Source organism: Hippichthys cyanospilos, chromosome 1, assembly GCF_059441005.1.
Source record: "Hippichthys cyanospilos isolate Australia breed blue-spotted pipefish chromosome 1, RoL_Hcya_1.0, whole genome shotgun sequence".
In the NCBI taxonomy this organism is placed as follows: domain Eukaryota; kingdom Metazoa; phylum Chordata; class Actinopteri; order Syngnathiformes; family Syngnathidae; genus Hippichthys; species Hippichthys cyanospilos.
Window position 1 is genome coordinate 35,279,997 of NC_142369.1, and position 23,194 is coordinate 35,303,190.

At 39.6% G+C, this 23,194-nt stretch overlaps 1 protein-coding gene across 1 annotated transcript in view; it reads right to left on the reverse strand.

Moving 5' to 3' along the window:
- Positions 1-8,184: 8,184 nt before the first annotated feature.
- The window catches only part of npr3 (natriuretic peptide receptor 3), a 38,882-nt gene continuing 23,872 nt past the window's right edge, over positions 8,185-23,194 (reverse strand). The window contains exons 4-8 of the mRNA XM_088426289.1: positions 19,492-19,627; positions 17,858-17,952; positions 17,669-17,786; positions 17,496-17,580; positions 8,185-14,479 (exon numbers count right to left, since the gene is read on the reverse strand). Coding sequence (XP_088282415.1) covers positions 14,368-14,479; positions 17,496-17,580; positions 17,669-17,786; positions 17,858-17,952; positions 19,492-19,627 — 546 coding nt within the window. The 3' untranslated portion in view covers positions 8,185-14,367. The remainder of the gene's footprint in view (positions 14,480-17,495; positions 17,581-17,668; positions 17,787-17,857; positions 17,953-19,491; positions 19,628-23,194) is intronic.

Consider the following 23,194-nt stretch of genomic DNA (forward strand, 5'->3'; position numbering starts at 1 on the left):
CTACCTTAGAGATAGGGTGAGAAGCTCGGCTGCTGCTTCTCCACGTTGAGAGGAGCCAGTTAAGGTGGTTCGGGCATCTGGTTAGGATGCCTCCAGACGCCTCCCCAGTGAGGTGTTTCGGGCATGTCCCACTGGAAGGAGGCCCCAGGGACGAACCAGGACATGCTGGATGTCTCTCGGCTGGCCTGGGAGTGCCTGGGGATCCTTCAGAAGAGCTGGATGAAGTGGCCGGGGAGAGGGAAGTCTGGACTTCCTTGCTCAAGCTGCTGCCCCCGCGACCCGACCCCGGAGGACAGCGGTAGAATATGGATGGATGCATGGCATTCAAGTGGTTCATATCATTACATAGACCAGCACCTGACGAATATCAAATGTCACACTCTAGTGGTGGCAGGAGGTTGGGCAAAAATACACAGATGGAATGACGGACTCATTGTTACAATTTTGTCGGGCTTGAATAAATGACGGACCAGCGATGATGGGAAAGGGGTGGTGCTCTGACACATGATGAGTGTCGGACCAGGAAAAAAATAGAAGTTGCCCACCTCTGCAAGTTTGTAAATGTTTACCATGGCAGGAATGCTCAGTGAGTCATAGTATGTTTACAATGTTTACAATCAATCTTAACTACGGCATTGCCCCTGCAAAAGAATTACTATGTACCTGTTTTTATGCCGAACACAGATCCCTTTCTAAATAGTACGATGAGTCAGGTTTGAGGCAACTCCGTGTGCTGGAATGTTACAGTAGAGAAACGCAGCACGATATCCATCCATCCATTTGAGGACTAGTGAGCATCAAGGCCACGGTCCAGGATGAAACATTGAAAATACAAGACTACATCAGAAAGATGGCCAGCCCTGATTGTTGAACTGCTAATTGAGTGTCTCAGGCAGCAGAACCCTGAGGAGGGTGTCGAAGAGGAGGAACAGACAACCTGGAGGGACAAGGCATATACCACCCTCAGATAGAGGAAGTGGCTGACATCAAGAAATCCTACCAGCGGCTGAATAATGCAGGAATGACAGACAGCACATAGGCACTAATCATGGCAGCACAAGAACAGGCCATAAACACAAGAGCCATAGAGGCCAGGATTTACCAGAGTTGACCAGACCCAAGATGCAGACTGTGTAAAGAAGCCCCTGAGACAGTCCAGCACATAGTAGCAGGCTGTAAGATGCTAGCTGGATCAGCGTACATGGAGAGGCACAACCAAGTGGCTGGGATAGTGTATAGGAACATCTGCAACCAGTATTGAATAGAAGTACCTACATTCACATGGGCCATACCACAGAAGGTGGCTGAGAACAACAGGGCCAAGGTGCTGTGGAACTTCAGCTTCCAGAGTGACAAATGGGTCCTGGCTAACCAACCAGACATGGTTGGTTGGTTAGCGAGCTTCTCGTTGGAGGTGTGCATTCAAAAACCTATTCTGTATAAACCATGTGTGAATTCCTCCAGGTAATGTGGCTCTCAGAATTATTTTGTACATGGTTGAGTGAAATTATTTCCTGTTCATATAGGGGAACTCATTGTGTGACATTTTCTTTCAAATATGGCTGTAATGAATGTTCTCCATTCAGCGTGCTGGTCAAATCTGTTTCACCCTTCTACCTGTAGCTTTCACTATTGTACCACAAGGTTTTGTGAGTATTTAGAGCAAAAGCCTTGAATAAATCTGTCCTCATGCACAATTCCAAGCTGGTGCCATACTTTGCGTGGGAATGTCCATACACATTCTTTAAGCACACTTGTGTATGCATTCTTGATAAATGAGCATCGCACAATGTTACCACGTTTGTAGCTGTCTGTGAGAGCAATCATATTCTGTTCCGTGATGGCCCCAGAACTATCCCTAAGGGAAAACGACATTGAAATATAACCCCAAATCAGCATTGTTTTTCATTTTTCCGTCTTACCTAACAAAGATGTGTTCTTCTGTTGCTAAGTGTTCTAGTAACAGCGATGGATGTGTATGAATAAAATAAAATAAAAGCTGAATTAAGAAAGAAATAAAAATAAATACATAAATAAAAATTGTGCATAGGTATGACTGTGAGTGTGAGTGGTTATTTGTCTATAAGTGCCTGGCTGTGACTGAAATCCAATTCAGGGTGTGCCCTACTCTAGCTGGGATAGGCTCCAGCTCACCCATTGTATTCATTACATTAGTTACTATAAAATGAATGCACAACTGACTGATGCTGGGGAGGCATGTTGTAGAGTGAAGGTGGAGAACAACATTGTAAAAGACACAGTTTGCTAAAGTAATGGAGTAAATCATGTTGATTTTTAGCAACTGGTATTAATTTTACTTATAGCAGCTTCAAGCATTTTTGCTGAAGTGGCTAAAAGTTTGTTTTGAAACATTGTTAAAAGACACTCTGGTTGTCATAGTAACAAATCAATAGGAAACACCTAACCCACTGAGTAAACTGCACTGTCTCCTAGGTAACTGTTGGTATAGAGGCAGCTGCGAGTGAAATTCTTAACTAAAAATTCGGCCTTTAAATTGACTGCATAGTGTGTATCCATGTGTGTGTGTGTGTGTGTGTGGGGGGGGGGGGGGGGTAGTCATCTAAATGAAATCCCATTCATTCATAGCCTTTTTTCTAATGTGATAACTAAATGAGTTGCTATGCAAGCCCAAGTATAATGTTGTGTTGTGTTGTGTTGTGTTATGTTATGTAGCCTGACCTGATCATCACGCAACCTCTATCCATATACAGTGGCCCCCCAGTTTACAAGATTAATCTGTTCCGCCGCTGTTGGGATCATAACGCAAATTCGCCTTATGGCAGGCTATCTAAACCTAGGTTAAATAGCTAATGTGTGTAAAACACCAGGTAAAAAGAGTAAAATTATATATACATGTTAAAAATTGGTATCAAAATAGTATAGTAAGTGCTACGTACGTAAATAAATTATACATGTATACAATTAAGTAAAAAATATATGAAGGATTTATTCACCTGTGAGTGATGCAACGAGCTTGTTATGGCTCTAGTGAGGGTAGCCTAGACTAGGCTAGGCTAGCTTAGCCTGCTTCGTTATCCTCGATTGTCTCCAGCTTCGTTTCTTTATAAATCATCTTCTAACGGTTCTAACATCACTAGCAATATTGGGACCCATGGCTAACCAATTAAAGTTTGAATTAAGCAGTAAAATGCACAATAAATACGATTTTTTAAGCACTCACACGAGAACAAAGCTTTAAAATGCCACAATTTTGAATCGCGACGCAGCCCAATAGCAGACCAGCATTGTAGTAGCGTAAGCAGTGACGCGTGTATAGACGAATGAGCGTGGACACATCCAACATGACAAAAGAATGTCACGTCCACGTTGTAAGGTGAAAAAAAACGTGAGGCAGGGACGTTGTAAACCTGGGGTCGACTGTATAACTTTTTTGCTGCTGCTGCTGCTCTAAAAACCACATCATTCTCACTATGTATGTATTATCAACAGCGGCCAGAAGCGGCGCCAAAAAAAAAAATCAAGATCACAAAGATCAAGCACAAACGTATGAACTGTTCAACTAAATAATTTCCAAAACATTATTTCGGGTGCAGCCCACGCAGCCCGGTACCGCGGACCAGTGGTTGGGGACTGCTGTGCTAGAGTATTATGACTTTTGAAGACTTTTGCATTATGGGAGTCCAGGCTAGTCCAAGCATCAAAGTTATTGAAGGGCTTGCAAATTGCATAAGTTGGCCGCTAGTGCCACACAGTGGTTTTGGGGTGTCAACACAAAAATTTCGATTGTGCCCCATTCCTGATTTGCTGTTAAGAGGATTAATGCAAAAATTGGGGAAATGCATGTTCAAACATTGGGTTGTAATTACGTTTGTCCAAAATGTACACCATTTCTGGTTTTGAATGGCAGTAAATGAACCTGACATAAGCTAGATTTGACATCTATAGGGTGTTGCTTTCGACCTCCCGTTTGCAGACATTTAGAAGGCATGGCAGCGTGACATATTGAAAGTCGAAATGTTTTGGGAATCTATGCAGTATTTTAGCCTCAGAGTGTTTTTATCATTTATATTTTGTGTGCTTTTCCTTTGATATGAGGGGCGGCATGGCTTGGTGGTAGAGTGGTCGTCTCCTAGCTGAGAGGCTATGGGTTTGATCCCCGACGATCATGACCATGTTGAAGTGTCCTTGAGCAAGATGCTGAACCCCTAGTTGCTCCTGATGCTGCGTCATCAGTTGGTAAATGACTAGCTAGTGTCAAGCGCTTTGAGTACCCAAGGTAGAAAAGTGCTATACAAGTGAAAGTCCATTTGGCATTTACCATTTTGATATCACAAATCAAAACCACCAAAAACATTAAAAATCCAGAGTTGGGTCAAATTTTTCCCCAGGGGTAAAGTAAAGACTTTCATCTATTGAATTGTAGTGTTTTATGTCTTTTAATGCAGATAATGTGAATTTACTTCCAGCCAAATGTCGCAGTACCCAGCTACTGCTGGTGTTAAGTACAGATAACGCAAATGAAAGTGTTGCAAAGAGCTGGCATAAAAAACATGGAAAACAAATCATAGTCACCGGACTTTGGTGACTTAACTTACAATCCAAAGGATGCCAAAATTGTATGGTATGTGTGATATGATCAGTAAATATAACCCCCTGTGTTTCAGGCGAGAGAAATAATACTCAAATTAGGCCTCTATGCAGGTATGTGTACCCCAGTTTACATGATGAACCAATGAATTAGTGCTATTGTATCTAAAACAGTAAGCACTTAACAAAATAATGGAGCTGATGTATTTGGATGATTCAAATGCAACAAAACACTGCAAGAGTAACATAGTGTGCTGCACTTAAGTCAAACAAACTAATGAGAGGAAGTATAAAGTAAAGAAGGAAGGAAGCCATTTCTTCCATTGCTGAAAGGGAATGCATTCCACGAGTTGCAGACTGTCAGCTTGTCCATGTAGAGTGTGAGCATTCTATCTGATAAAGAGGTTTTGACGTCATTCAAATCAACAGATGGTGGCCAGATGGATGCTGTCCAAATCAGCATTCAGCAAACAACTTCTGTATTGCTTTACAGGGAAATGCCTGTTGAATATTCTTTGTTGAGGCTTACACTGAGTGTCTCCTTTGGTAACCATTCCTTCTGGTCAAACTAATGTAAGTGTAATTTAAGTGGAGGTACATCGCCAATATTCCCTCCAATTTTCAATGCGCCTGGGCATTCACACAAACTCCCTTAGCAGGCTTTAGACCAAGGTGAGCAACTTTTGGACATGCACACATTGAGTCACTGTGTGCATTTCTGATGTCGCTCCTAAAATGACCTATATCACATAACTCACTTTTTGTCATGAATTAGCAAGGAAGGAGGTGGGCTCTGAATATTTTTATGGACCTAGCTGCGGCCCTGGACTAGCCACAGCCAAAGTGGGCTCATTTGTGGCTCGTGCTTTGACGACACAAGGTAGCTCGGAACTCCCAGGAATTCATGTGACCAGCACGACATGATGATGTCCAACAATTTTTAAACATATGAGTTTAATGTGCTTCTGGGGACTTATCCTTTCATTTATGAGGGGATAGTTGAGGTGACAAGTGTTGTCCAACACCAATATGGAAGAACGATGCATCTATCAGTGCTCATTTTAGCTCTGAAAACTTTCGAGTCCCCGGGACTTGCAAGACTAAAAAACTATGGGTCCTGACAGAAATGTTTGGAGTCCCAAAAATTGTGCAGTGAAAACGACAAAGTAACTCCAACGTTCAAACTGCATTTACAAGACATGAGCAAAATCAACATCAGGTACAGTATTAACAAATATCAGAGTAAAATTTTATAAAATAGAATTAATTAACATGTAGGGTCCACCATCATTTGCTTTGGGTATAAGGATACCATTTAGAAGGCACTTAAGAAAGGGATGGGACAGATCCCAGATTCTTTGTCAGGACAGACGTCCACTGTGCAACTTTTCTGTGGAAAAAAAGGTGAATGTTTTAAACATTTGGCCCACAACTTGATGATAGGAAAAAAAGTTTGTCTTCCATTTGAGGGGTGTGTCAGGTTCATTTGTTAGACAATTTGTAAGAAACTGTACACAAAAAAGGTTGAAAAGGCAATCTTTTTTACGCTCATGCATGAGGGGCGCAAAGAGGAATGGCCAAGGTCAATTCTCTGCCAGCCTCTCCAACCCCTCTCTCTTTATTGATACAGACGTCCCTATCTACCTGAAGGTTCCGGCCCTATAAAGGAGCAAAAATTCATCAGCAGAAAAGACTATGGCTGGAACCTAGTGTCCTTCTATGTGTGAGCATGTGAGTGAAAACAATGACGCATCGGGTGACGTGATGGAGCGACAGGCGTGGTGCGTAATTATGCGTGATGCGAGAAGTTAAAAAAATTGATCTTTTGTCACGTGTCGCGTCGCGTCAATCAGCTTTGGGAACGTTCAATGGCTCACACAGTGGGCAGGAATGAATCATGGCAGCTGCTTTGCGGTCACCCGGAGCTACCCAACATGGCCAGCTGAGCTGTACATATATATATATAATATATATATATATATATATATATATATACTGTGCGCACACACTGTATATAATTTACAGCCATAAAGACATGTATATACAATGTATATATTTTAAAAAAATTCATAAAACCCTCCAGAGTAAAATGGACATCCATCGAAATATTTACCTGTAAAGAGAAAAAAATGCTGCTCTGCTGCACAGAAACAGCTGCAGTTGCCTGAGGTATATAACATTTTAAAAGTGAAACAAATAAAGAAGATTAATTAAAAAATAATCTATGCAACCCCACTAGAATAATGTGAGCGAATGTGCTTGAGTTTGTAATTTTGTAACAGATACTATGCAAAATGTGAACACAACACCCTGCTTTACACAGAGAAACGAATCCTAGCAAAGGATATATATTTATGGCTATTCGTTACACTGTTCTGCCAACTGTCTGGCCACACTGTCACCAGAGAAAACTGTTTTTGATCAATACAATGCAATCAGCTTGAACACTGTGAACTCTTTTTTTTGTGGCAGTGTGGACAGACAGTTGGTAGAGTAGTGCAAGAGATATCTATGAATGTGGATAGTTTGTAAGGACCATTTGGAAACTGTGTACAATGCAGTCAGTGCGTCACACTTTAGCATAGTGTAAATTAGAAAATTACAAACTCAATGCAAAGCTGTGATTGCTTTTTTTAGTTGAGGAAATTTTGAGTGCTTATGCCACAATTGTTAATATTTAGAAATTATGCGACATGGATCACTTCGCTTCTTCACGGTTCCACTATCGCGGACTCACCACATCACGGCTTTTTTTCCATTGCGCGGAATTACCACATGGCGGACTTTTTTTCCATTACGCAGATTCACGACTTCAAGGATTTTTTTTTCATTACATATTGAACTTTTGCAATAGTTCCCAAGCGTGCTGCTCCCATGAATCCATGTACTGAGCCTAAACGCTAACAAAAAATGATGACAACTGCTGAGAAGGTGATACTGTCAGGGTTATCTTTAAAAGTAAACAAAGACAAGCCCTGCTGCTAAACAGCAAAATAGTTACTCAGACCAGCCAAGATTGACTTTTCTCCACCTAGGCAAAGGGAAAAAAGCTTAGCGTACATACTCATGCGTTGCCAACAGCATTTTCCGTCGCTCAAGCGTCCCCGCCTGCTTTTTATTCATTCAGCAAAGCATTGCACATTACAAGACATAACAAAAAGAGAAAGCCGAGCGCCACCAACAGCTGGGCCAAGATCCCGGGCTCACACTTTCCTCTAAGCTCTAAGGACTGGGCCGAGATGAACTAGAACTATTCTAGACAAGAAATAAGCACATAATGATAAAAACCTAATATATGATTCCCTTCACAGATACATCTCTAAGGGAGAAGTTACGCAGCCGTGGCCTGTCATTTGGGAGTGAATGAATCCACCATTCGCTACATTAAGGACGAGGCGAACATTGGAAGACGGCTGCCATCACCTTTGACAATTCAGTGAAGCGAGTTGTTACAGCTCGTAATAAATTGATCGTCCATATGGAAGCTGCTTTAGCAATCTGGATTGCCGACTGCCGACGGAAGAAGCCCTTTCATTTGAAGTCTCGCTGTGGTCATATTAGTCACGGCCTGGACGTCGAATTAAAGTAGTCTGTACATGATCAAACAATGCTGAGTTTACTCTTGAAATACCATTTTATTATATAAAAAAAAAATATAAAATAAATCTAGGTAAGAGATTTCCCATGATCTGGTGGATCGTCGTGTACGTTGTGTACAATTAAGAATTGCCGTTTACTGGTGTTACGAGAATACAGCATGGGCACTATTGTCTCTCGGACCATTATGGGGTCAGAATTGTAGCAAAAGAATTCAATATTTTAATTCCCAAATTCGTATTTCAATCCACAAATGTGTAACCTAAGTCACAAAAGCGTATTTCAATTGACAAACGCATATTTCAATCCACAAATGTGTAACCAAATTCACAAATGTGTAACAAAAGTCACTGATGTGCAATAAGAACCACAAATGCGCAACTGAAGTCACAAATGTGTAATGAGTCACAAATGCGCAACATAAATCCACAACCTCAAATGCGCAACAAAACTCACACATGCGTAACGAGTCACAAATGTGCAAAAAAAATCCATAAATGCGCAACAAAAATCCACAAATGTGTGGCTGAAATCACAAATGCGTAATGAAAGTCACAAATGTGTACGTTGATTTGTAAATGTAAACACATACAGTAGTTGAATGTATACATAGCTCTGTAATTAGGGTGATCTGCGAACACTTGGTCTCCTGGATTGGCTGGATATTTATATTTGACTTCTGCTACAGTCCTGCTGCAGGGTAATCACTAATGCGTGAGGGGATTTGCAAATGTGTATCTGGGGACTTATGTGTGGCTTCGTAGCAACACATTCGTGCCACCAGGAGACGCTACGCCACAAAAATTCCCAAGCAGACTTGAAGACCACGTGTATATATAGCATTCACTGATGTCACGATCTCTCGAGTAGGCACCCTCATCTACTCTAACGTTACTTCTGTAAAGAGAACGTCCGTGGAAGGTTTAGATCAACACTTGCCAGAGCAATACAAGTCGAAACTTTGCTTGATAAACGGAATCGATCTGTATGGACCAAAGGAAAACTTTTCAACGGACTCCAAAAACTGCTGAATATCACATATCCTGAAATAATCAATTATTTAGTGAACACTGTAAGATAAGAAAACTTACAAATCACTTGAGTCCTACAACTATTTCATTTGGATGGGTGAAGGATGTTCAGCATCATTTCGTCAATGATGGAATCCTCATCAATCCTCATCAAAGATATGCTGACAGGATATCATGAGAACTCTCCCTGTACACTTAAGTTAAAAGTAAAGATGTAGATCTACTGGCAGTAGTAATTATAAGATATTGAATTTGTATGGTGAAATATGCATTAGAAAGTGTCACAGATGTGCGAACATATACAACAACGAAACATACGTGCATTTGTATCCAAAAATAGCTGTCTTTTAAACCAGCTTTATAGTTGGTAAAACATGAATAGACAAATGCCAATTTGAAATGGCCATTCCTAAATATCATCTCTATGTATTTTTAACGCATCGAAAATTTAGTGAAGAGTAAATGATGTTTACGTTTGAGTTCACATCAGTGAGCAATATTATGTGGATTTCGCCGTAGAATCTAACATTTAAAAGATTTGTAAGATAGAAATCAGCGTGATATATTGCAATCACGTAACGGTAAAATGTATTTTCGCTATCTTACAATTATATTCACCTTCAACAAAATGGTCAGAACACACATTCATGTATTTTGTCGGTAAGAAATCCTTTCGATTTATCCTTGCAATCCAAGTGTTTCTTCTTTGCTCACTGAGTTCCTTCGTGTGTTCACATTCATGGTGTCCGACAACAGGTATTCCGAAGAACCGTCTTTTAACAGTGTTGTTCGCCTTATTGTAGCAACCATTAATATTGTCAAGTGCCTTTCGTGCGATCTCCTCGGCTTTTATGTTTTCTCACTGACCCCGGCAAGTATATTTTGCCCCACAATATGGCCACTGGGTCTGGTCAGTGATGTCACGTGAATACTATCTATTCTAAGGTGTTTGGTTTTTGTTTTTTTCAAATAAAAATTCCATTTCTGTAATAATCTTTAAATTGGAAATTATGTAAGAATAAAATGGAAATAAAATGTTCACACATTAACATTTTTCCGGTTTCGTTTGCGATTGGAATACAAAACAGAAACTTATTCGACTGCACACAAGACACAAACCAACATCTAAAATGTGATTTGAATTTTATTCAGGAAAGTTTTTCTCCTTTGCCTTACGTAGCTACAAGAAACATGACAGCCTTCATCTGAGCAGCGCTCCCCATGTAATTTAAATAGCTATTACCAGACTCTGATGATTTATTTAGAAATATGTTGATCTTCTTGAAATTTATGGTGGGGTTTTAAAATTAATAACTGTTGAAATATTACACATTGTCCCTTTAAAGGACCTAAAATAATTAAACAATTGACTACTCTTATTCAATAGCCACGTGTTTGTTATTCCCTGATGATTTTACTGACAAGGAGCAGCAAAAAGGCTCAATTCAGATATTTGTATTGAAATCTGTCTGGTTTGAGAAACAAATTCATACCCAAAGTACTTGGTATCCGCAGAAGAAGAGATGACGACACTTGCAACAGTGTTTATGAAAGTAAATATTGATTTGGATGCAGCAACTCACATTTGTGTGGCATTGTTCTTTTAAAATTAAAATACAATATTAAGTAATCTAAAACTTTTTATTCCTTTCATTACCTTATTTCCCTCTCCATTGTTTATTTATCATTATTTATCATTGTCCATGGATGTTGGTATTCCCACTTCCACCATGCAGAATGCTAACGTGGCAGGTTTACATTAGTAAATATTGTCAAAAGAGGCGCTAAATTAGAGCTTTGAGGAAAATCAGTGGTCAAGTTGATTTAAATGACTGGGATGGATGAACTCCAACATGTTAAAAAAGGTCAATGTGGTGAGACTCAACCTATTTGATTGCATCTGAGGAAGATTAGAAATTCATGATGGCAAATTCATGACGAACTGTGTTCAAGGTCTTTTTGAGATCAAAGAACAAGGAGCGCATAGTTGAAGTGACTAGTAAATAGTGGAAAGGATGAATAAAATGTTCATGTTCTCCTACATGCATTGACAAATGCAAAAATAATTAAAACAAGTATAAAAAAAATTATAAGTTATGAAGCTTTATTAAACATTTTCATTGTCTTTATGTGGCTAGATGCATTTGCCATATAGTGGCCATGCAGTGGTGGACCGTCAGGGGCCAGCAAGGCCTTCTCCGCTGGCCTAACATAACCTGACATTATTATCATAAAGAACTACGATAATTATAATGAGACTAGAATGAGTCAATGAGTCAAATAGTCAAAGTCAATTTCATTTCAAATTCATTTTTACTAAAGATATATATTATATACAGTGATCCCCCCTACTTCGCGGTTAATGGGGGGTGTCAACCCCCCGCGAAGTCTGAAACCTGCGAAGTACGGAATCAGTTCCTAGATTAGCCGCAGTAACCATAAACAATCCTTTTTTTTTGTATTTTTGCATATTTTATTTCCTTTCTCCTATTATTTCACATTACATTATCCTTATTAACATTATTGTATATTCATTAAATAACGAATATTACTTAGTTTGTTGAGAATTTGTTCTCAGGACTGGTTATCTGCACCAAGACTCCGGTGAAAGAGTACGCAAGTCATCACGTTGAAGTTCACATTTATTTTGGCTCATGTATGGTGTATCATGTAGTATCTGTTGAATAATAAATCAACAACAATGTTAAAGTCAGTCAACTAACATATAAACACTTGCCGAACTTTACTCTATGAGTTTATTATATTTTTAGCCGACATTAGCGGGTTAGCAACAACTAACATCAACTACTAACTATAAAGTGCAACCTCTACACAAACGAACACATAAACAGAATAAACACTCATCGCTTACTAAACATAGGCAGTAGCGTGCGTTATTAACATAAATGATAATAAACTATAAATATGAGCTTACGTTGTCATTCACTACGTCACCGTAACGAGCCGATCGACGCACAGACATAAAACAGGAAACGGAAATGCAACGCGACCCGACAAATTAAAAGCATGCATTTCAAAATAAGATAAGAAACGTCACGAACTCTTAACGCTTGAAGAATTCTTAACATAGTTATTAACTAATATTACTTAGTTATTTGATGAATACAGTACTGTATAATGTACTTTTTTGCTTTTTTCAATATTTTTCCATTTTTGCACATTTTTTAAATTATTTTTTATTTTGAAATATTTTTAATTTTTCCTGGAAAAACCCGCGAAGTACTGAGACCGCGATATCTGAGACCGCAAAGTAGGAGGTATCACTGTATATATTTTTATTTATAAAATTATTCTGCATATTCTGTTCTTTTCATGTCATATTATATCCATTTGGTAAATTAATCTCCATATTCTGTTCTTTTCATGTCATATTATATCCATTTGTTTACGCTCCTTCTAGTGTTGTACAGTAGTTTTAAATTGGGGTTTTTAGTCAATTAGAATTCAGCTAACTTGTGTCGCCAGGATGTATGTAATCTGCCTGCTCCCGAAGGCGGTAAGGCATTCACATCAACAGCTGCGGGCTTCCGCGCAAGCGCATTAGATTATGTGAGCAGCCCGTCTAACTTAAGAGACAACTGTAATAGCCAACCGAGTCATAAGATCGCCATCTAGAGGCCCCACGTTGAACGTGACGTGAGTGGATGCTCACTGCAGGAAGGTGCTGCAATGCTCAACAAGCAAGCTACGCGGTGTCTGCTTTGCCTGATTGCTTTAGTGGCGTAGTGTAGCTATTAGCTAACCTGTCCCAACTTGGCCATATTTCTGACTGGGCTACCTGGGGCGTGAGCTAACCCTGGCTGCTGGGAATGCCTTTTGTTTGCAAAGGATCGATTTGGTGTTTGAAGCAACACTGGATTTGCAAACTTTAATTGTTTAACCAAGGCAGCAACGAGACTCCAGAGTACGGCTGGACACATGCGCTACGGTGCTTTTAAAAACCTTTTGGGGCACCCGAGTGGATATACAGTATTATACATTTCAGTTCGAAGGTAAAGGGAGCTCCTCAATGCGCTACGGTGCTTTTAAAAATCTTTTGGGAACACCCGAGTGGATATGCTATACATCTCAGTGCGAAAAGAAAAAGAGCATGAAGAGGTCTAGAAAAATCGGGAGATATTTTGGCGGACATTTATTTTAAATTATTATTTTTTAAAGTTTTGACAGCATCACATATCACTATGTTTTAATGGCTGATGCAGGTTTATTGATGTTTAAAAGCTCCGGAAAGTAGACTGTGTAGCCAGTAATACATATGTGTGCGCATAGCCCAGTAATACATATGTGTGCGCATGGGGCATATTTATTCAAGACTCTGACATCAGAGAAGGCGTGTGTGTGAAAGTCACGCCCCGCCACTGTGGCCGTGTTATCCAACTATCATCACAGCCCACAATAAATAGCAAATTTAGTGACACAAAGTTCTTCAATCTAATCTTATATTGGCATAGTATCCTCAAAAAACATGCACGTACTTTCTCACACAGACACATGCACTTATACACACACTCACACACACGCACACACACACACATGTGTATGGCTATAGTGATGAGGACATCCATTGACATAATGCATTTTCTAGCCCCTAACCCAAACCATAACCATTAGAAATGATTGTGACTCCAGGCTGTTTTTGAATGCAAAAGATTTGTAACAAAAGATTGAAAAGTGACAATCTGATGTGTGATTATCTTTGACACAATTTCATTTGGTGTCTTTCAAAAGATTGAGGCACATTCAATTGTTTTTTTTAATTCTTACACCATTCTGATTGGGAAGTAAATTTCCTCAATTTAAAGCTCAGAGCCATTTAAAGAACATGAGTGACTAATTTAAAATTCATTGTGGTGTTTTGCAAAGCTGAAATGCTGAAACTATTGTCATTGTCCAAATATTTATGGGCCTTTTGTATTGTGAACATTTTCTTTTTACTTGAGTATAAGCAGTCATGATTCTGGATGGATGGATGGATGGATGGATGGATGGATGGATGGATGGATGGATGATGGATGGAACTGGTATTTAACATTGGAGTACACAACATAATTTAATTTCGAGAAGCATGTCCTCACTGACAGCTGTGATAATTTCCAACCACAATGATGCACAGTAAATTTGGTGTCAACAGTTTTGCTGCCGTTGCCGACTAAGCAGCCGAGAAGTTTGATCGGATAGAGTCCTCTCGTAACTGGCGGTGCTTCCCAGTGGCAGATTCTTCACTGTGTGCTCGACGCACAATGGTAATCCTGTAATTTTTTCTGCAAAACAAAAAAAATCATATTAAAGGAACCTTGCTTAATAAATCTGTCTCTACCGTTCACTTGTTAAATGTGAACATATAGTAGATGGTAGAGATGCCAATACTGTATGTCCATACTTATATTCATAAAATGTATAAGGCTGAATTAATTGTTCAAGAATTTGCATGTATTTGATTACAAATGAGACTGGCAGCAAGTGCATTATCAAATACAATCAAAAGTACAATTGAGTGAACCAGGGAAATGAGTTTCTCTCAAATGTCCCCAGCAACAACAAGGTGAGATTATTCAGAGTAGGAGAAACACCTACAAGACTACCACTAAATCTGCCTCCTGTGAGAGGCAGAGCCTTCGGCCACTCTGCTCTATATCTTTGAAAAGTTTCAAACATTTCCAAGTGTTCGTGCTGATTGTGGATCTCCAAGCACCAGCCACATCCAATCCAAGAAAACCATTAGGTCCTCAATTGTTATTTATGAGTTTTCTTAAGCTTGAAGTCCCACCCATGCATACTAAACACACACCCACATTCTCTGAGTAGCCAGCACAGCCCAACACATTCATTTTTGCACCAGAGTTTGGGAGAACACCATTTCCTAGTACAGTATGCCTAGTCAACAATTTTTTTTTGTTAGTAACAACATTGTACTCTACAACAAGAGTGTCCAAACCCTGTCCTCGAGGGCCATTATACTGAATCTTTTAGATGCTTCTCATCGCCAACACACGTGATGCAAATGATCAGGATTATTACCTGCAAAATGTCTCTCACCTAGGACCTATTTGCCCTGGGTGATGCTACCCAGAAGCTTAAAGTATCATGAGGAAAATATATGCAAGGTTTGATATTACTTGAGTTAGGATAGTTTTTTGTTTTTAACTTTGCTTGGTATCAGCAACTGCTGAAAGGTAAAAACTTAGCTTCAGTCTAAAAACAAAACAGTGACAATTGTGCATCCCTAGGTGTAAAACATCCATCCATCCATTTTTTTAGTTGCTTATCCTCACTCAGGTCACAGGCTTGCAGGTGCCTATCCCATCTGCCTACGGCAGTGGTTCTTAACCTTGTTGGAGCCACCGAACCCCACCAGTTTCATATGCTCATTCGCAGAACCCTTCTATAGTAAAAAATAAAATATGGGTTTATATATATATATATATATATATATATATATATATATATATACACAGACACGTATACATATAACTCTTTAAGCGGTCTGATAGGGAGGTCTCACTCTGCTGCATAAACCAGCGACCTCAAAGCAGACCGGTAGGAAATCTCAGAGAAGGACGCTTTCAATGACTGTGCCCACTAACTGCAGACTAGACTGAGGGGTGGACCTCTGCGGCGGAGGCTCCACCGAACCCCTGAGACTGACTCACCGAACCCCTAGGGTTCGATCGAACCCAGGTTAAGAACCACTGGTCTATGGGCAGTTGGCGGGGAGCAACCTCAACTGATGGCCAGCTAATTACAGGGCACACAGAAACAAAACAACCATTTCAACCAACCCAATCACACCTAAGTACAATTTAGAGTGGAATATAGGGAGTTTTGGTACGTGGGAGGTGCCCGAGGAGAACCCACATGGGCTTGGGGAAAACATGCAAATGCCACATAGGAAGGCTCGAGCAAGTTGGAATTGAACTTGTGTTAACTGTGAGGCAGACGCGCTCCTCTCCTCCACCAAGCCGCCCCACACACTTGAGAAATGAGCACTAAATCATATTTTGGTGACTTGAAGAATCAGGGTTAAGCATGTAACACCCCCAAATTTTTTTTAAACTAGTTGATTCTAAGATGTGACCCCAAAACAAACATACATACATACATACACATAACACATACACACAACCCCCCCCAACCCAGACACGCCCATTACCTACATTTTGGTTTTTATTTAGCCTCTTCAACAAATCCCAGTTTTGCTATACTGTGACTTCTTGCAACTTTGTGCCCCACTTATTGTGCCCTCAGTGCAGTTTTTTTATTCATGAAAAAAATGCTATATTCCAGAGAGACACGCTGTGAAGGGTCCCTGCATGCCAGACAGACAAGTTAACTATAAATACACTTGTCACGGGCACTCCTCGGGCGTCGGACAACTGCAGTACACATATTTACTTAAATCTTAAATGATTAAACCATGTACAGTAACGGTAGTACTGTTGTCCCTTCTCTTTTTTATGCTTCGTCTATACTTAGTCGGAATCACGGTGAACTGCAGTTGCCCTACGAATAGGCGCTCGGACGTCTAACTTGATTGCTGCGCCGGGAACCAATCGCGTGTCTTGTAGGAAGGCGCACGTCTTCCAGGAGTGCCCCTTGAGCTGACTGACAGATCGCCTGGCTAGTCAGGTGAGAACAGTTCTACTCCTTTGGTCAAAGCGAGGAAATTCTCTGAGTCAATCACACACGAGCGGCTGCAAGAGATCGGGAAAGGAAAGAAAGCTTTGGGATCTTCTTACCTTTTGTAATAAAATGAAATTTCAAGCGTAAACTCTGCTTTTCAATCATGTTTGTTTAGCTACGTGCTTGACTCTAGTTGGACCTCCGACGCCTACTCTGAGTGACACTGTGGCTCACCGTGATCCCGAAAATGAGAAGGATTAACAGTACTGCAGTTATGGTATAAGGTCTAATAATTTAAAATTCGAATGAAAATGTGTACTGCAGTAATATTTGTCTTAAATAAATAAAGTCTAAATACTTCGGTCCCCATTAACCGCAAAAAATGAAGGATTATTATATTTGGTCATCATTTATGAGGCTACTTGTTTGTTTTTCCTGCATCATGATTAATGTCCCCTGCCTCCTACGCATAGATAGCTGGGATAGGTAATAGCAAGCCTGCAACCCTAGTGAGGAGAAGTGGCTATAGAAGATGGATAGATGCATGATTAATGTCTTCAAGAAAATAATTTCAAAATGATTGGAAGCTGTTATTTTTAATTCAGATATTTTGCCCATATTGTCTGCTAAGACATGATTACATGTTTATATAATTACCTGAAAAAATAGAATGCCGTTAGCATTCCAGTTCCCACAACAGCACCCACTATGACCCCAGTCAAAGCTGAGATTCCTAGTCCACCTGGTTAGAAGAACAATAATTAACCACAGCATGTTATAAAAATAAAACTTTTCAACAACAAAAAAGCATTGTGGTTGTGATTCTTTACATGAAGTATCTGATATCTCTGGATGTGTCATCTGTATGTCTTGCAGAGTGAAGTGGTCATAGTTGAAGGCTGACAGCAGCTGAAAGCTTCCGTTCACACCAAAGTAATTGGCCACAACCTAAAATTATGTAATGAAAAGATTACTGTCATTCCCAAAGGATGACGTTTTAGTTTGATTTAGCATCTTACCTCATATGTTCCTGTATTAATATTGGTCATTGCCATCAAAGAGAAATCTCCATTTCGGTCACCATTGTTGTCCATTGATACCTGCCCTGCAATTCCTGTGCACCACGACAAAAACAATCTACTGTACTTTGGAAGTTCACAATTAGACATGTTACAGCTTTTCTCCAAACCATTTCCTGAACATTATTCTAAGCATTGGGAGGGTTTTTTTCTCAAGAATAAAGTCATATGATTTGTAAAATTACATTTTGCAAAGCTCTAAACATGAGAAAACATTTTGTGCCCAGCCCCACTTGCCACACCGACCATAAATAAGATTATTATCCATAAAGATTGTATATGTATGTAAATACACACATACAGTAGATACAGTATGTAAAACTATCATTTTTAACATTGACAAAAGGAAAAAGCAATACAAACAAACTCAACTGCTGTTAACAACTTTTGACAGCATTTATACAGATTAAAGTTTTGTCAAAGCAGAAAAAAAGCTCAAGTGCATCAAAGTGCCTGAAATGCCAATCTTTATTTTTATCACAATTACACTTCACATGGAGAAAACAAATGCCTGGGGTCATTTGCACCCCCCCCCCCCCCCCCCCCCCCCCCCAGCATCGCCTCAAGCCCTCCGAGGGGGTCCGCCCCACTATTGCGTTTGGACAAATTGGACAGGTCCAAAGACGACTACCCGTGGAAGGGTAACGAGGATGTTAGAACAAATGACGAGGAACAAAAGATGAAGTGGAAGAACAGCATGTCCAGGAGTTAAATGGGAGGAACTACTGTATTTGGAGTGACAAGATAGTTATGTTGACTTTTAGACAAATTAATATGCAGCTGTGTCAAAAAACAAAGCATTGCAACTTCAAATCATTTTTTTGTTGCGACAACATTTTCAGCATTTGCGTCTACACGCATACATACATTGCGTCACAGTCTTGTTTCATTCCTGCTCCACCTCCTCCTCATAATCACAACAGTATGTTACTCGATATGCGCTGTAGAAATGCTTCTAAACCGTCATTTTGTCATTTTACTAACATACACTATGCGTTTTATTTGAACAGTAATTGGACAGTAACCATTAAAATCAGGGGTAGACTTATAATGGCGTTTTCGTAAAATTCACCCCAAAGTGCAGCAAAAAAAAGGTGGGGTCAACTTATTAGCAAGATCAACTTGTACTCTGAGAAATACGGTAACTATAATCTGGTGCTACCTGACACCAAAGCATTGTCATACTAGTTTTGAAATATACCGCCTCATTATCAGCTGGCATGCATGCAATTACAGTGAGAGGAACCGCAAGAGGCTGAATGATTTAGTTGGCGCACTTGTGAGGAGGGCAGTTGGAGATTGCTAATAAAAATGATATAGTGGATGTCATATTTCCAATTAAAATACGATGACATCGATATACATGTGCGCGGAACTTGGAATCTTTCTGCTAGCATCTTGATCTAAAACACAGAGCAGACCCAGTGCTGAGGAGCTGGTATTCCAGATTCACACACACGCTTCTGTTTATATGACGAGCGCAGTTTACTTCCAAAACACAGGAAACTAGATTTAGACGGGCAGGAACATGAATTTATGCTGACTTGTCAAAGACAATGAAATGAAAATGTTACCTTCAAAGGTTCTGTTCCACATTCTTGATGTGATTTCTGATCCATTTTTCTTATTGTATCCATTTTTCATTGCTTCATTCAAAGCAATAGCATAAAGCAGCAATGCATCATGGAATCCCTCAACAAACATGTTAACCTAAAATGGCAAATGTAGAAAAATGTACAATGAGAAAGGATGTAGATTGAGTATTTGTGTTTATTGTTTGGTTTGTGAGAGAGGCCCGCAAGGACAAGACAATCCCATATAATTATAGGAAATTGTGCAAATGTTATTGCAGAGATTACATCAATACAGTCTCTTCTTTCCTCAAGTGAGCAATTAGAAATCTTGTCAACTTTCCAGGGACCAACTCCACTTTTTCCTCCCATTGCTTAAGTCCCAAACATACAGTATTTCTAAGATAAAGACCCATTATCTTATGAGATTAAGAAGCTTCTACAGCAATGCTTCAAAGACTTTTTCAGCAAACCCAGCATGCTGCCGCACGTGCTGACTAGAAATTGGCCTTGGATTACCATAAATTTCGCAGTATAAACAGCACCAAATATGGTGCTGCCATCGAACCCAGGTTAAGAACCACTGGTCTATGGGCAGTTGGCGGGGAGCAACCTCGACTGATTGACAGCTAATTACAGGGCACACAGAAACAAAACAACCAAAACAACTTCTTATTATAAGAAGAAGTACAATTTGTTTTTTTTCTTTTATAGAAGTGCAACAAAACATACAGACAATGCACTGGATGCCAAGTCACTGTATTGTAGTCAAAGCCAAACGTTGTGAGGAAGTCAGCTGGGATTTCCAAATTACGGCTATTCATTTTTAGCGGCTTGCAGCACTGACATTTTCCTGTTTCCTTTGCCTTGTACTACGGTACTTGGAGGTACAATACCCTCTACACGACACATAGGCAAACTACATATATGTCCAGCGAGGCTTATTAACCCTGGCCTGACCAATTAGAGGTACAATACTCTCAACACGACACATAGGCAAACTACATATATGGCCAGTGAGGCTTATTAACCCTGGCCTGAGAAACAGGTCAGGTTTTTTCCCTGAGGAGAGCTCTTTGAATGTTTACAAGTACCCTGGTCAGTGCAAAATACTTTGTGTAAACATAGGGTAACATATAAAGCCAAGATAATGCTCACCCACTCTTTAAGCTACAAAAAAAGCTCTCAGAATTGTTAATCGAATTGGCTATATAAAAACAACAAATTCCGCTATTTATCAATTTAAACAAATTCCAATTTTATGGCTTAGTTGAGTTCAAAGCAAACTGTAAAACGTACCTTAATGAGCAAAAACCACCAGAAACATGGGTTATCTAAAACTTTATTAACTATAGATAAATATCTAAAGAAGTTATCATTAATAACATTGGTTTGGTTAGCATTATCATCAGGCAAACCAACATATAATAGGGAAATGGGAGTGTTTATATCGCACTTAGGCACGGTCTGGGTCAGTGGTCATAGTGAGCTCAAACATTTCTGTCTGGCACAACTTGCCATACAGAAAAAAAACATGACATAGAATAGAGAAAACACGTGAGACAGATGGTTCCTATCTCATCTCTGGGAATATTGGCAACACTAAAAAGATTTCCACAATTAATTATGTCCTGACACCACAATCACCCTTACTGACTAAAGCTACAGTAGAGCGAAAAGCTCTATTGACCTTTCCATTGATCCAAATGTAATATTTGCTCCTTGTTGCCTACCTGCTCAGCTTCTCCTCCTTCCATTCTAAATCCCCTCGCAGGTAATCTGCTACCTGTCACTTTGAAGAAACAATCAGAGGAATGAATGCGTAAATCAGATACTCTCAGCTCAGTTATTACTCAGGTCCTTAACCTCTGAACTTGACAGCTCATGCTTCACATGCTCTGAATGCTGCTGTATTCGCACCCATCCGAAGAAACCCTCCCTGGACCTGGTACATTTTGAAAACTACAGGCTTATTTCAAACCTCCCTTTTCTATTTGAACATTTCGAAAAAATAGCACAGACCAGAAAACCGAGACAGCTCTGCACAGAAATTATCTTCTGATGATTTATGATTCAGGGTCGCCATCACTCCTCATTCTACTGGACCTTTCAGCAATATTTGACACCATGGACCATACCATCCTCCTTGAGCATCTCGCAACAAACTTAAGAGACTGGTTCAACTGTGACCTGAAATTCACAGACCAGATATAACTCTAGTGCAAAGCTTCATTCCTCCACAATGTGTCAAGATGCCATAAGACTCTATGGTTCACAACAGCAGAACAACCTGACCACTGTAACAGGCTCTTCATCAGGTTTAGCTGGCAAGTCCATTCAGAATCTGAAATGTTTCCCAAACAGCGCTGCCAAGGTTCTGATGAGAGCCTGCAAATACAAACATATTACCCCCCAATCTTCCAAATCACTTCACCTGCTCCCTGTTTCATCCAAGATCAGGGGTCGACAACCCAAAATGTTGAAAGAGCCTTATTGGAAAAAATACAAAAAAACAAAAAAAAAAAACAGAAAACAAATATATCTCAAACTGCAAAAAAATAAAAATAAAAGCCTTGCACAAGTCTTATAATGAAGGCAACACATGTTTTATGTATCTACAATAGCTATATTAGCCTACTATTAACTACAAATACATAATGAACCTTCATGATTAAATGTTTATTTTTACTGCAGTGCATCCTCTTGATAATGATGCACCACGTGACTACTCTGTTGTCCGATGCCACCTCAAGTTTGACTTCATTTCAATATTAAGGAATTATGTTTCATTGCTTTGATGAAATTAAACAAATGAAATAAAATCAGATTTTTTATGTTTTTATTTTAAGGATTCGAAAAAACAACAAAATGGAACATGCATAACATGCCCCTTATCTGGGCAACACATTGCAATAAAACGCAGCCTGCAATTACAGTATAAAAATAAAACATCAGCCTTTAGAAAATGTAAAGTACATCAAATCAAATCAATACAGTTCAGGTCTGATGTCTGTGCAAATGCCAACAAGTCAGTGCATAGGTAAAACGAAAAAGCATCCTCTTATGACATGTAACCAACACAGCTATCCTCGGCCCTGAGCAACAAAACACAACAACACAGTAATCCCTCATTTATCGCATGGCTTATGTTCCAAAAATAACACGCGCAAAGTGAAATCCGTGAAGTAGCCAGCTTTATTTTTTTTATTATTTTACATTGCAATACAAAACTATAGAATAAAACCAAAAATCAAAACCTGTTGTAAAGCCACAAATTTGTTTAAAACAATAATTTTAATATAGTAATAGAGTTGGAAACATATTCACTCGCATATTTCACAGTCCCAGCTATGCCTCTTCGTCCTGAACCCGCACATTGTTTTGAGTAGTTGATGAGCTCTTTCTTTTTCCGAGCAAGAACATTTTTATAAACGGATATGCCCGGACATCGAATTAAAGTGAAGCCTCTTATATCATAACTATACACTTGAAATAAATTGTATTACAAAAGAAATCTTGGTAAAAGTCAGATTTCCAAAGCTGTGCATTTCTCCGTTGCTCTCGGTAGGCACACAGACGTGTGCTTTTCCTCTCGGCACGCCTACGAGTCATGTGATTGGCTCACAGAAACCAAGCTGTCAATCAATGTGCTTACTAGCACGTTTGTAACGTCTGTGCTGAGCTGAGCGCACACAGGCACAGGAGA